This window comes from Capra hircus, chromosome 18, assembly GCF_001704415.2.
Source record: "Capra hircus breed San Clemente chromosome 18, ASM170441v1, whole genome shotgun sequence".
NCBI classification, from domain to species: domain Eukaryota; kingdom Metazoa; phylum Chordata; class Mammalia; order Artiodactyla; family Bovidae; genus Capra; species Capra hircus.
The window spans coordinates 41,592,747-41,605,046 of NC_030825.1; the positions used below are offsets into that span (position 1 = coordinate 41,592,747).

The 12,300-nt window shown below is 43.0% G+C and overlaps 1 protein-coding gene across 1 annotated transcript; it reads left to right on the top strand.

Moving 5' to 3' along the window:
• On the top strand, window positions 215-11,909 carry CCNE1 (cyclin E1). Its single transcript, XM_018062248.1, has 12 exons — window positions 215-456; window positions 924-972; window positions 1,080-1,167; window positions 1,396-1,464; window positions 5,206-5,357; window positions 5,477-5,612; window positions 8,378-8,524; window positions 9,069-9,164; window positions 9,590-9,724; window positions 9,834-9,945; window positions 10,039-10,196; window positions 10,506-11,909. Exons 2-12 carry the CDS (start codon window positions 953-955, stop codon window positions 10,626-10,628), a joined length of 1,236 nt encoding a protein of 411 aa, XP_017917737.1. The 5' UTR covers window positions 215-456; window positions 924-952; the 3' UTR covers window positions 10,629-11,909.

Here is a 12,300-nt window from a genome sequence, read left to right on the forward strand (position 1 = left end):
CCCCAGGGCCCCTCCCCTCCGGCGCGCAGGCCCTGTCACTTAGCCCCGCCCCGCGCTGGCCCCGCCCCGGGCGGGCCTGAGCGCCTGGGCGGGCCTGCGCCGCGCAGGGCGGTCCTGAGGGCGGTGGCTGGGCGGGGCCGAGCCCTCTGGCTGCCGCTGAGGGGCTCCGAGCCGGCCGGGGCGGAGCGGAGGGTGGCGGGAGGGCGCGAGGGCGGTCCGGGGGCCGGTTCCGCGCGCTGGGATTTTTAAATGTCCCGCTCTTAGCCGGGCGCAGGAGCAGCCGGCTCGGCCGCCAGCGCGGTGTAGGGGGCAGGCGCGGATCCCGCCACCGCCGCGCGCTCGGCCCGCCGCCGTCTCCCGCCTCCTGGCTTCCCGCTCGCCTCTGCCTCCTGCCTCCAGCCTCGGCTCGTGCCGCCTGCCTGCCTGCCTGCCTGCCTGCCGCGGAGACGGCTTCGGGTGAGGACCCTGCCTCGGGCTGCCGGACTGCGCGGCGGGCGAGAACTCCTGGAGCGCCCGGGTCGGGTCGGGCCGGGCCCGGGTGGGGGTGGGGCGAGGCCGGGTCGCCGGGTCCCCGGAGGCGTCAGCGCGGGGTGCCCTGGTAGGGCGACTCAGAAGCGGGCTCCGGGGAGGTGTTGAGGGGAAGACTGAGGCAGCTGGGGGTCCCCAGGGAGGCAATGGGCCGGCGAGAGTTTCAGGGGGCGTTGAGGGCCCCCCCCCACCCTGGGTTCCGACCCGGCGTCGCGGGCCGCTGGTGGCGCCGCGGGTGACAGGCCACCCCGGGCCCATCGGCCATTTTCCCGACCGGCCCGGGAGGCTCCCGCCGCCGCCGCCCGCGCGGGAGGGGGAGGGGTGCTCGGGACGGGCCGGCGGGCCCTGGACCCCTCTGCTGCCGTCCTCACCCCACTGCCGTTTCGTGCCCCCAGGCTTGAGGTCTGATCCTGCGCCCAGCGCCATGCCGAGGGAAAAGGAGAGGTGAGTGGCCTGGCCGCTGCGGGAAAGGGGAAGGTGTGCGGTGGTGGGGGAGGGGTGGGCCGAGATTTGGGTAGAACTCTTACCTCTGTGCCATCCTGGTTTTGCAGGGATGCGAAAGAACCGGATACCATGAAAGAGGAAAGTGGCACCGATGTCTCTGTTCGCTCCAGGAAAAGAAAGGCAAATGTAGCCGTTGTGAGTACAAAGGAGACAGGTGGGGGAGGATGCCCCCCCCCCAATCTTACCTGGGTACCAGAATGGGTTCTGCCCAGGTATTTGTCGATAAGGGATCAAGAGTGGGGAGCGTTTGGCAGAAATGGTGATCATAATCTTACTAGCTTTCTTTTTCTTCTCTGTGTCTGTGTTTTTGTCTTTGGGCTGTTTGGTGTGTTTCCTTGGGGTATGGGGGTTGTTTTATGTTAGTTTTTGCAGGATCCAGATGAAGAAATTGCCAAAATTGACAAGACTGTGAGAAGCCAGTGTGGCAGTCAGGTAGGTACATTTTCTGATTGGGTCGAAGTTGAGGCTCCCCTTGTTTGGGGTCACATTGAGTCTCATACTTGCTTGCCTCCTGCTGAAGGCTTTTTCTCCAACTATGGCCACAGTTCATATAACTGAGCACTGTGCCTGTCAGTGGGCACTGACCTCTGCCAGTCTTGGGATTCCAGGAAGGACTGTGTTCCTGACTGACATCCCTGAGATTACAAATATGCGCTGATGTCTGGAAGAACCAGAATGAACCTCACATAACTCAGTCCTCTCCTTTTGCCCTTGAGGAAACTGAGATTCAGTTAGAGGAGGAAAGTAACCCAGAGTCCTGTGCAAGCCAGGGGCGGAGTCTGTCCTATAGCCTAGGCTGTAGGCTAGTGAACTGTGGGAGGGCTCCTGACACACAGCTCTCTTCGGGTAACTGTGATGATGGGGGTTTGTGTGTGTTCATAAGCAACTTCTCCCCATCCACACTTGTGTTTATTTCCTCATGGTGCTTAAGGACTTCCCTTTCCTGCTCCCACCCCCTTTAGGTCATGTTTCAAACTTTTTCCTCCTTTTTGATGGTTCTTCTAGCCTCTTCAGCAATTACTTACAGTGATAACTGCTGCCTGGAGTTTGATCTGACCTCCACCAGAGTATTAGTAAGACATTCTGTGTAATGATATGTGCATCTCAACACATTTTTAAAACTGACCAGTCAGTCCATTTCTCTTGCCCCTCCTTCGTGGAGTTCCCGCCATATTTCTTGCATGTTCACGGTACCATCATAATATCAGAAGTCCCTAGCCCAAAAAGCTTGTATTATCTCTCTGCCTCCAGAAATGGCTGGAGACTGTAGTTATGGCCCCAGTAGGGGAAGCAGTCTATCTCCAAACTAACTGATTAGGCTTTCTGACACTATAACAGATAAAAACTGAGCAGGAATAGTATTTGAGCCAAGGAAAGTGGTTCTGATGAGGTTAGCAGTGGCAGCACATCACTTTGTAGGACAGTGAGCAACGGCCATAGCGGCTGGGTCTGGAAGAGTGAAGGTCTTCAAAGCTGTGGGACACATGGTAAAGCTGTTGTTATTGCACACAAGACCCTAGTAATTACCATTTCTGGGGAGATTCTACTTAATATTGAACAACAGCTTGATGGTTTACTTACTGTATTAGAAGAAGAGATACTTTGTTTTAGGAAAAGAAATAAGACAGTGCATTTCAAGTTCTTTCCTTTTTTTTTCTTTTTTTCTCCCTGTAAAGACTTCAAACCAAGAAAGTTAATTTTTGTGGGTCTCTACTAAAATGAATCTCAACTTTGTGAAATTCAAGATTGGTTGTCTTCCTAGCTATGTTTTGAATTGGAATTTTTAACTGAGGCTGAAGCAAAGCTGTCCTTGTTGACTTCTTGGGGTTTTAGAGTAGTTTCAGTTCCAGAGATAACTGGAGCGGAGCCTAGGGTGCCTAAGACAGGGCTTTGGCCCTGTCCCTGGACTGCAGAGAGCTGATAGATGTGATATGTGAATAGCCATATTATTTCCCACTAGAAGGCATTTTCATGGTTCAGAGATTAATGACAACAGGTTTCTACACATTGTCTAAAGTAGATAGCTTGAAATTACCCATCATTTATGAAGCAGTCAGTGTCATATGTTATTTCTCTGTAGATTCATGAAGCTAGAATTGTGGGGTAACAACCTTTTTGCCAATTAATTACACAGAAATTTTCTGTGGAGTTATCATAGTTCAGCCCTGTTCAATAGCCCTGAGCTACTTGTAGCCATCATGCTGAACTCTGTGATACTGATACTGCTATATCAAGACCACATGGAACCTTTGATTCTTACCTTGGTTTTTTCCCAATGAAAATAATGCTCTTTTGTCTAAAGTCTATTTAACATATCCATTTTGTTCAATTTTTTGCATGAGACCCAACTTGTTTATTGAAATGGAGTCCTGGAATTTCTATTCGTAACTTCTCAGAACATTATTTTGCATAAGGTGGTTTCATTCTTCATTAAAAGAGGCACAAAGAATCAGAGGTGGTTAGAAATAATCAAATTGGTCTCTTGCTATTATCCCTTTCCTTCCTAAAGTCAGATTGATCTCACTTTCTTTGAGACATGGTATACATTCAAGTTAAAGAATATAGACTTAATTATTCTGCTTCATACAGTGGTCAAAGGCCAACTTTGGGGACCATTTGTCTGCTTGTGGTTCACCTGATTTGTCTGTGTACTGCAGGTTGGGAACTGTTAACATTTTATCTCCAAAAGTCTTCTCTCAACTATTTCAGCCATCTGGCTGTAGAGGGTGACACCCAGCTTCTGCTTTCAAAACTAGAATTCATTCTTGAATGAATACGACTTAAAGCAGTTGTAACATGATCCTTTTGAGTCAAGGAAATGATACCAGCACATGATACTAGAACTGGAAGAGGATGTTGCCCTTCTCCAACAGCTGTTGGCAAGATCTGTCATGGTTAATTTGCATGCCCAATTCTTTGCACATTGGATGGAGGAGAGCTTTATCCTACTTTGCTCTTCTCAGTACCTTGAAAGTGCTCTGGCTTCCTCTGAAAGTGGCCCGTGTGCCGTGATAGCCACCCTGTCCCATATCTTCCAAGCAGCACTTGGAGAGCCCAAGTTTCCATGTTCATTTACAGTCCTCTTGGTTGTCTCTTTTCCAGTCAACACTGATGATCTCTCTGCTTTAAAAAAAATTGCTGAGTCTCAGACCTTTAACAGAGCGTCCGTGCTGGCAGGATTGTTAACGTGCCTATCTTCAATAAGTTCATTATAATTTTAAAAAACAATCATAGTTGTTTCGAGTAAGATGATAAACAGTAGCTTTACAAAGAAAAAGCTTTAAATGGCAAAATGACATTTTCCAAATATTAAAAATTGAATTAAATATCTGGACTTTTTAAAAGAACCATTGTTTGGGTTTTTAATGATGGTTTAGCATTTATTACTATATAAGACTTTGGGGGTGGGTTTCAAAGGTCTTCAGGAATATCTAGGCTTTATCTCTATAGACTTCTTAGTAAATCCTGTGACTGTTGCTTGATGTGGTTTTAAGTAGGCAGATACTCCTTTTTTTTTTTCCATTTGAATTAAGGAAAACGAAAGGTCCTCATTATGTAATATATTTGGCTTGACCTGCAATCAAAGGAAGATGTCACATTTGGTGGGTTTTTATTAAGTGCGGAAACTAAATATAGATGACAGTCAGTTTTATACTTGTGGTTGTGGAGTGCTTATGTAAATACTTTTATTGGAAACTCTGTCTTTCACTTTTAAGACATTTTATTAGGTTAGTTGTACTTGTTAAAAACCCAAGTCTTTGAATTGTGACCAAATCTCCCAATACCCTTTTGGAGCCATGCTTAGTGTCTTACTGAACTGCGAGTAGATTTTCTTTTTCGGTAACATAAGAGCTGTTTGCATTTTGTCTTACCCTTCCTGTGCCCTCACGCACCTCATATGAGGATGATGATATGGAGAATAAAATGCTACTGACTAGTTTTCTTAGGTATTTACTGCATAGACTCCTGAGAAAATGAAAGCTTGGAGTCATTACTGTGTCTTCCATGCTATCTCCATCTTAATTTACGCTGGAATATTGATTTAGGCCTAGAGATTGCTCTAGGTGTGTAAAGACATTTTGTTTTTTTGTTTTACTGGCTGTTTTACAAATCAATGAATGTAAAAACAGCTGGTTTGCATCAAACTTTTTTTAACATGTCTTTATTTTACAGCCTTGGGACAGTAATACAGCCTGTGAAAACCCCTGCTCCCTGATTCCCACACCTGACAAAGAAGAGGATGAACTTCTGTACCCACACGCTGCGTACAAGCCTCAGAGGTGCACGCCATCGTCATCCAGAGCGTCGCCACTGCCTGTACTGAAGTAAGCTGACCACCGAGTGCCTCCTGGGTCTCTTACTCCCTGTGTGCACTTCCACTTCGCTAGCTGGATACATACTGACGCCTGTCTTTTGTGTTTTGCTTGGTTTTGTTTTTTTGTAGCTGGGCAAATAGAGAGGAAGTATGGAAAATCATGTTAAACAAGGAAAAGACATACTTGAGGGACAAGCACCTTATGCAACGGCACCCTCTTCTGCAGCCTAAAATGCGAGCAATTCTTCTGGATTGGTTAATGGAGGTAGGTTGAGCCTTCTGGTTAACTAGAAGCATTGACCGTTTCTAGATTTTTTGGTGATGTTGTCATCTCTTCACGTGTTTGATTCCATTGACACATTGTGTGTCTCTGAACTGTAGTATATACATTACAGTGGTTTAACTTTTTTGCTTATGTACTTCCTTAAAAGAATTTCTGAAGTCTGTTTATCCCTTAGATGTTTTTAAGTTGGCATCTGAATTTTTTTCTCAAAGTTTAAATAGTTGCAAAGGTTGTATTTTCCAATTAATTATAAATATTGGTATTTGATCTTTGTTAATTAAATTGCTTTTTAAGTGTACACAATAGAATGTGTAACAGCTATTTGATAGCTTACTACCAAATGTTTTAAAAATATATGAACAAATTTATCTTTAATAGTCAGAAATTTTATATTGTTTCATTTTAACTCCTTGGGACCCATTTCTCTTTCCCCACAGAAGTTTATCCTAACAAAATATATTGTTCAAGTCTTCTATTGATCACACTATCGTACTTCACATTATCATACAAAAATTTATCAAATAACAAGATATAAGTTATAGTAAATAATTGTTAAATACAAGAAGTTATGATGTATAGGCAGTGCACCTCTTTCTAGGAGGAAGTGTGGGTGCCTCAATAGTGGCTTGATTAAGGGACATTTCTTGGATTCCACTTCCCTTGTGGCTCAGATGGTAGAGAATCCTTCTGCATTGCAGGAGATCCAGGTTTGATCCTTGGGTCAGGAAGATCCCCTGGAAAAGGGAATGGGAATCCACTCCAGTGTTCTTGCCTAGACAATCCCATGGACAGAGGAGCCTAGCGGGCTACAGTCCCTGGGGTTGCAGAGTCAGACACAACTGAGTGACTAACAAACATACCTTGGGTGGGTGCAAAATGAGCTTTCTTCTGTGAGTGGAAGGGTATCTTAGGCAGATCCATTTTATGAAAGTATATATGGAAGCTGAGTGGCTATGTATTCCCTAAAAACAAACTGCCGTGTACCCTTCAGAAAGTTTGTATTGACAGGGGTATTTGTTCCCTAGTTGTGCTTATCCTAGAGTCAGATCTGCTGCCACCTAACATCTTTGTGCCTCAGTCAGGCAAGTCACTTAACTTGATTTTCTCATTGTAATGTTTTCTATTAGTATTTTCCTTACATAGTTTGTGTGGATTAGAAATAGTGTATATGAAGTACAGCTTACATGTGTGTGCGTGTGTGCTAAGTCATGTCCAACTCTTTGTGACCCCCTTGACTATAGTCTGCCAAGTTCCACTGTCCATGGGATTCCAGGCAAGAATACTGGAATGGGCTGCCATTTCTTCGTCCAGGGGATCTTCCTGACCCAGGGATTGAACCCAAGTCTCCTGCACTGGCAGGCGGATTCTTTACCACTGAGCCACCTGGGAAGCCTCTTGGTAGGGAAGATCCCCTGGAGAAGAAAACGGCAACCTACTCCAGTATACTTGCATGGGAAATCCCATGTATAGAGGAGCCTGGCGGCCTACAGATCTCCTTTTTGGTGTCGAAAGGAGTCAGACTTAGTGACCAAACGATAGCTTACATAGTAGGCCATGTAAGAGTTACATGAAAACATCTTTTTATCATCCTTAATCTCCTTTTTTTTATTGGTCCCTGAAAATGTCAACATAGAAAATGTACAAATGTACAAATTCTTTGGCAGGCTTGCTTCAAACTATAGGCCTTAAGTCATGTAATACTATTGAAAGGATAGAGAAGAATGATAACTTTTATGTCTAAAGTGGGTCAAAACGTGAGTCCACAGTTCACAGGCAGTCTTATCTGCAGTAATGTTAAATTTCCCAGCCCCCAGCCCAGCCAAGAAGTTTGTAGCAAAAAAAGAAGCGCTTACACAGTGTGCCTGATGGTGAGCTGGGTAAAATAGATCTGAAAGTTTGTTCCATAGAGAACAGAACACTTCTAATCCAATTGTAGTTGAGTTACTTAATAAAGACTGACTCTAAACATGGTTCCACATGGACTTAGAAACCCTTTGGTGATTGATGGAGGTCTCTAGTAATGTTCTGTTTGTTGTTTCCGCTGGTGCCTTTCCTACTTATTATAACCCTGTGAAGTGTACTTATTTGGGATATACTGTTTAGGAATAGCAGTTTTAAATGCATAATCAAACATTTGATGATAGTAATGAATTGAGGTCTAATATTTCTTTGGTCCTTTTCAACTCCATCACGTATACTATTTTTCCATATCTCACAGCAGTCCTGTGAGGTTAACGAAGCAGGACTAATTTATAACGTCTCAATTTTATAATCGGTTTTTCTAAAGGGGAGCCTAGGATAGAACCTAGGTCTCTGAGTCTTTCATTTAATGCTTTTTAATAAAGCTTTTGCCTCTTGTGATTAGATTAACAGTGTTTTAGTATTGTGGTCTTTAAATAAACCTGTGTTCCAGCTTTCAAACTTTCATACTGATGATGTTCATTGTGAAGAAATACTATAGTTCTTTCCTCACATCTTAATGAAACTTACAAAGGAGGACATATTTCTTTGAGAAAATTTTGTTTTTCCTTGAAACACTGCTTTTACTGTACTGTGAATGTACCTTCTTTCTGCAGCTGTGAGCTTTTGCTCTTATATTAGATCACAGAACACTTCATCCTTATCCTGAGTTCCAGTTTTTCCCAGCTTCTGTCTCTTTGGTTTTATCGTTCACCGAAATCATGGCGAGTTTTTTTGTCTTTCTTTTTTTCCTCAAGTAACTATTCTAAAACTTACTATTTTTTCAGGTATGTGAAGTCTATAAACTTCACAGAGAGACATTTTACTTGGCACAGGATTTCTTTGATCGGTATATGGCAACACAACAAAATGTTGTAAAAACACTTTTACAGCTTATTGGGATTTCATCTTTATTTATTGCTGCCAAACTTGAGGTAAATAATTTTCAAATTTTTTAATGTAGTACATGCTTTTCTTGAGATCCACTGGAATTAGGGGAAGGGATCAACTATTTGTCTGTATTTGTATTTTTCTAATTTGAAGCCTTCTAAAGTTTAGCCACACATAAAAAAAGGCTAGAAATTCACCAAGAAAAGTATGAATATTTAAAATGCTTATGTTAATTTAATTCCTTTAATCAAAAAAATTGAACTTCTCCCTAGGAGGATAAAAATTTGGGTGTGATTAGAAGGGTAGATGGGCCCAACTTTCAAACACATTACTAAAGGTATTGAAAAGGTGAAATTTTCAAAACTCTTCAGTAAGTAAAAGGTTGATTGATGAGGATGAATGTTTCATTTCTTTCACAATTAATGCATTTTGAACCACTAGAGTAGCTCTTATATTTATCCCATCAATGTACCCTCTCTTTCTTTCTATGTTAGCATACTAAAAAATAATTTGAGAGGTACAATATATAAGTTAAAACTATAAGAGATGGGCATTTTGCTAGTAGTATCTTCTTTTATTTCCTTTTAGGAAATCTATCCTCCAAAGTTGCACCAGTTTGCTTATGTTACAGATGGGGCTTGTTCAGGAGATGAAATTCTCACCATGGAATTAATCATCATGAAGGTATGTTACAAGTTAATTTTTCAGTCCTTTTCAAAAATACGTACATAATATCTTTTCTACATTCAGCATGAGGGCATCTGGCTAGGTGTTCTTCAGCTGGACACATTGTGGCGGGGGAAATGGCTGCATTTTGAAACTCCTTTAGAGGAGCTTCCCTGTTGGCTCAGACAGTGAAGAATCTGCCTGCAGTGCAGGAGACCAGGGTTCAATCCCTGGGTCGGGAAGTTCCCCTGGATAAGGGAATCAAAACCTACTCCAGTATTCCTGGCTGAAGAATCCCATGGACAGAGAGGATTCTGGTGGGGTACAGTCTGTGGGGACACTAACAGTCAGACACAACTGAGCAGCTAACACTATAGGGGACAAAGGGAATAGAAATGTCTTTTTCTTTCTTCACCCGTGGTCTGTTTTCTGTTTTCCCATAGGCCCTTAAGTGGCATTTAAGTCCCCTGACCATTGTGTCCTGGTTGAATGTATACATGCAGGTTGCATATCTAAATGATTTTTATGAAGTGCTCCTGCCTCAGTATCCTCAGCAAATCTTCATACAGATTGCAGAGGTAAGTGGCTCTACTACCTCTGTGGGGCACCCTAACCCACCACTAGACTGAGTAGCTCTAGAAGGGCTGTGTGTTGGCTTGTCCCTTAGTGTTCTGTTCTTCCCCATAGCTTTTAGATCTCTGTGTCCTGGATGTCGGCTGCTTAGAATTCTCTTATGGTGTACTTGCTGCTTCCGCCTTGTATCATTTCTCTTCATCCGAACTGATGCAAAAGGTTTCAGGTATGTTGGCTTTCCAGTCCATTAACAAGATATATGAAACTTACAAACTAGTTGTTCGTCTCAAATCGACCGTAACGTGTATTTTCATTGCAGGGTATCAGTGGTGTGATATAGAGAAGTGTGTCAAGTGGATGGTTCCATTTGCCATAGTTATAAGAGAGACAGGAAGTTCAAAACTTAAGCACTTCAGGGGAGTTCCTGCTGAAGATGCACACAACATCCAGACCCATATAAACAGCTTGGATTTGCTGGTCAGTACTGTTCCTTGTTTCCCAGACAAAGACTTAAAACTGCCTGGGCAGCCTCTTCACTTTGCTTCATACAGGCTCCAGATGATCCTAAAAAGACTCCAGTTCTTTTTAATTCCTTGGAAAAGAAAAATTGGGATCAACGGGTCCTATCTCTTAAATATCATATAGACCACAGGCTTTTAGATTGTTCTTTTCTATTTTGTTTTCCTTCACTCACCTACATAGGAAAAAGCACAAAGTAATTAAAGCCCAGAGGATATATTCTTCCATTGTAACATTTCTATTTCTTGCTTTTATTCTTATCAACAGGACAAAGCCCAAGCAAAGAAAGCCATATTATCTGAAGAAAACAGGATTTCTCCTCTCCCCACTGGAGTCCTCACCCCGCCACAGAGCAGTAAGAAGCAGAGCAGTGGGCAGGGATCAGCATGACCACTCCAGCATCCTCACCAAAGACAGCTGTGCAGAAGTGCCCGCTCCAGGTTCTCTCCTGTCGACTGCAGCAGAGACATGCGTTAGCTTTTACAGATATTTAAATGGAAGAGCATGTCTCTTCCGCGACAGAAGGTTTCTGTGGATGGCATTGGACAGGGAGAAGTGTTTTTTATTGAATGCTTAGATTTTTTTAATAAGTGGGTCAAGTACACCAGCCACCTCCAGAACACCAATGAGTGCTCCAGATGCTGCTAAGGAGGGTGATACTTGACTTGATTGACTATTCACACAAATAACAAAGGCTTGAAGTTGAGGAGTGCCAAGTTGCTGTTGGTCTCCCCATGGCTGTTCTGGGCTGAGTCGTATTAAGTGGACAGGTGGTTGTGAGTGTTGTGATGTACAGCCCACCACCAGCTGTGCTGGGGGCCTCCCCTTTCCATATTATCAGTTGACAGTGTACAATGCCTTTTATGAACTATTGTTTTTTGCAAGTGCTGCTATGTTTATCCATTTTTTAATAAAGATAAAACACTGTCTTTGAGACAGCTGGTTTTATGAGCTATGTCTGGTAATTTAAGTTAGGAGTCAACTTTGAATGTGGCTGTATCAAGTTCTCTTTGTTAATTAACTTCATGCTTCTCAAAACTCAAGCCTTTCAAACAAATATATTAAAAGAAAACTTTTGAAGTGAGCTTCAGGTGCCAGCCTCACAGGCCTCCCAGGGGCCCCTGAGCTAGAATGAGGCTCTGATTGGCATCTTCCAACAATGCCCTGTGCAGTGGTGACTCCAGGTGGGCTCACTGGCTGGTTATGGTGATAGTAGTGAAGTCACACCTGCATCCAAGAGGATTCTTAAGTGTGATTTCTTCCCGAGCACAGGACAAAGGTCATAAAGTATCTGTGATTAGTGTTATTTAATACTCTTTGCGTCCTTATCCAAAGCTTAACCTAAAGAGTCTTTATTTGGAGAACTTGTTAATGTCGTAGCCTAAACTGCTTTGAAGAAGAAAATGCAAAGTAAAATTACATGTGACTCAAAGCCGTGATGTTCGTAAAGTCTGTTCCCTGATCATTGATGGAATCACCAAGTGCCTTGCTAACAGAAGAGGTCATTGTCCACTTTCAGGCCTGATGTGCACAGTTCACATCACATTTTGTGGGACATTCTCAAAGTGGTGGCCTTGTCAAGTCTTATGTCTCATTTTCTCACAGTGTTTTGGTCTATGTATGAGTTCATTACGGGAGGATGAATGAGCAAATAAATATCATTTATTTCAACTTGGTGTTTGTTGTTTCGCAAAAATCTATCTGAAGTAGAAAAGCCACGTTTAATCTACCACATTTATATGAAATTTGAGAGAGGTCCTACTTTTTCACATTGTGATGCTATAGTTCTATCATTTTAATGCAGTTTCTTAATAAATGCATTATAAATATACATGTAATGGCATTTAGCAAATGATACTCTTAGTTAATTATTCATCTCAGAGATACTCTTGCCTTTAAAGTAGTGACTTTTTAATGGTGATCATTTGTGACTTGAAAATTCCTAAAAGGGGTTAATTTACATATGATATTTTCTGTGCAAAAATATGGCACTAAATACATTTCTGTTTTGTAAGTTTGAGAGCTTGGCAGATGTGAGGAAACACTGGCTCAAAAGCGTGTT

Coding starts and splice junctions, on each gene's coding strand:
- CCNE1 (XM_018062248.1), top strand. CDS start 953: ATGCCGAGGGAAAAGGAGAG. Junction 9,946..10,038: donor ACTGATGCAAAAGGTTTCAG/GTATGTTGGCTT, acceptor TTTTCATTGCAG/GGTATCAGTGGTGTGATATA. Junction 10,197..10,505: donor TAAACAGCTTGGATTTGCTG/GTCAGTACTGTT, acceptor TCTTATCAACAG/GACAAAGCCCAAGCAAAGAA.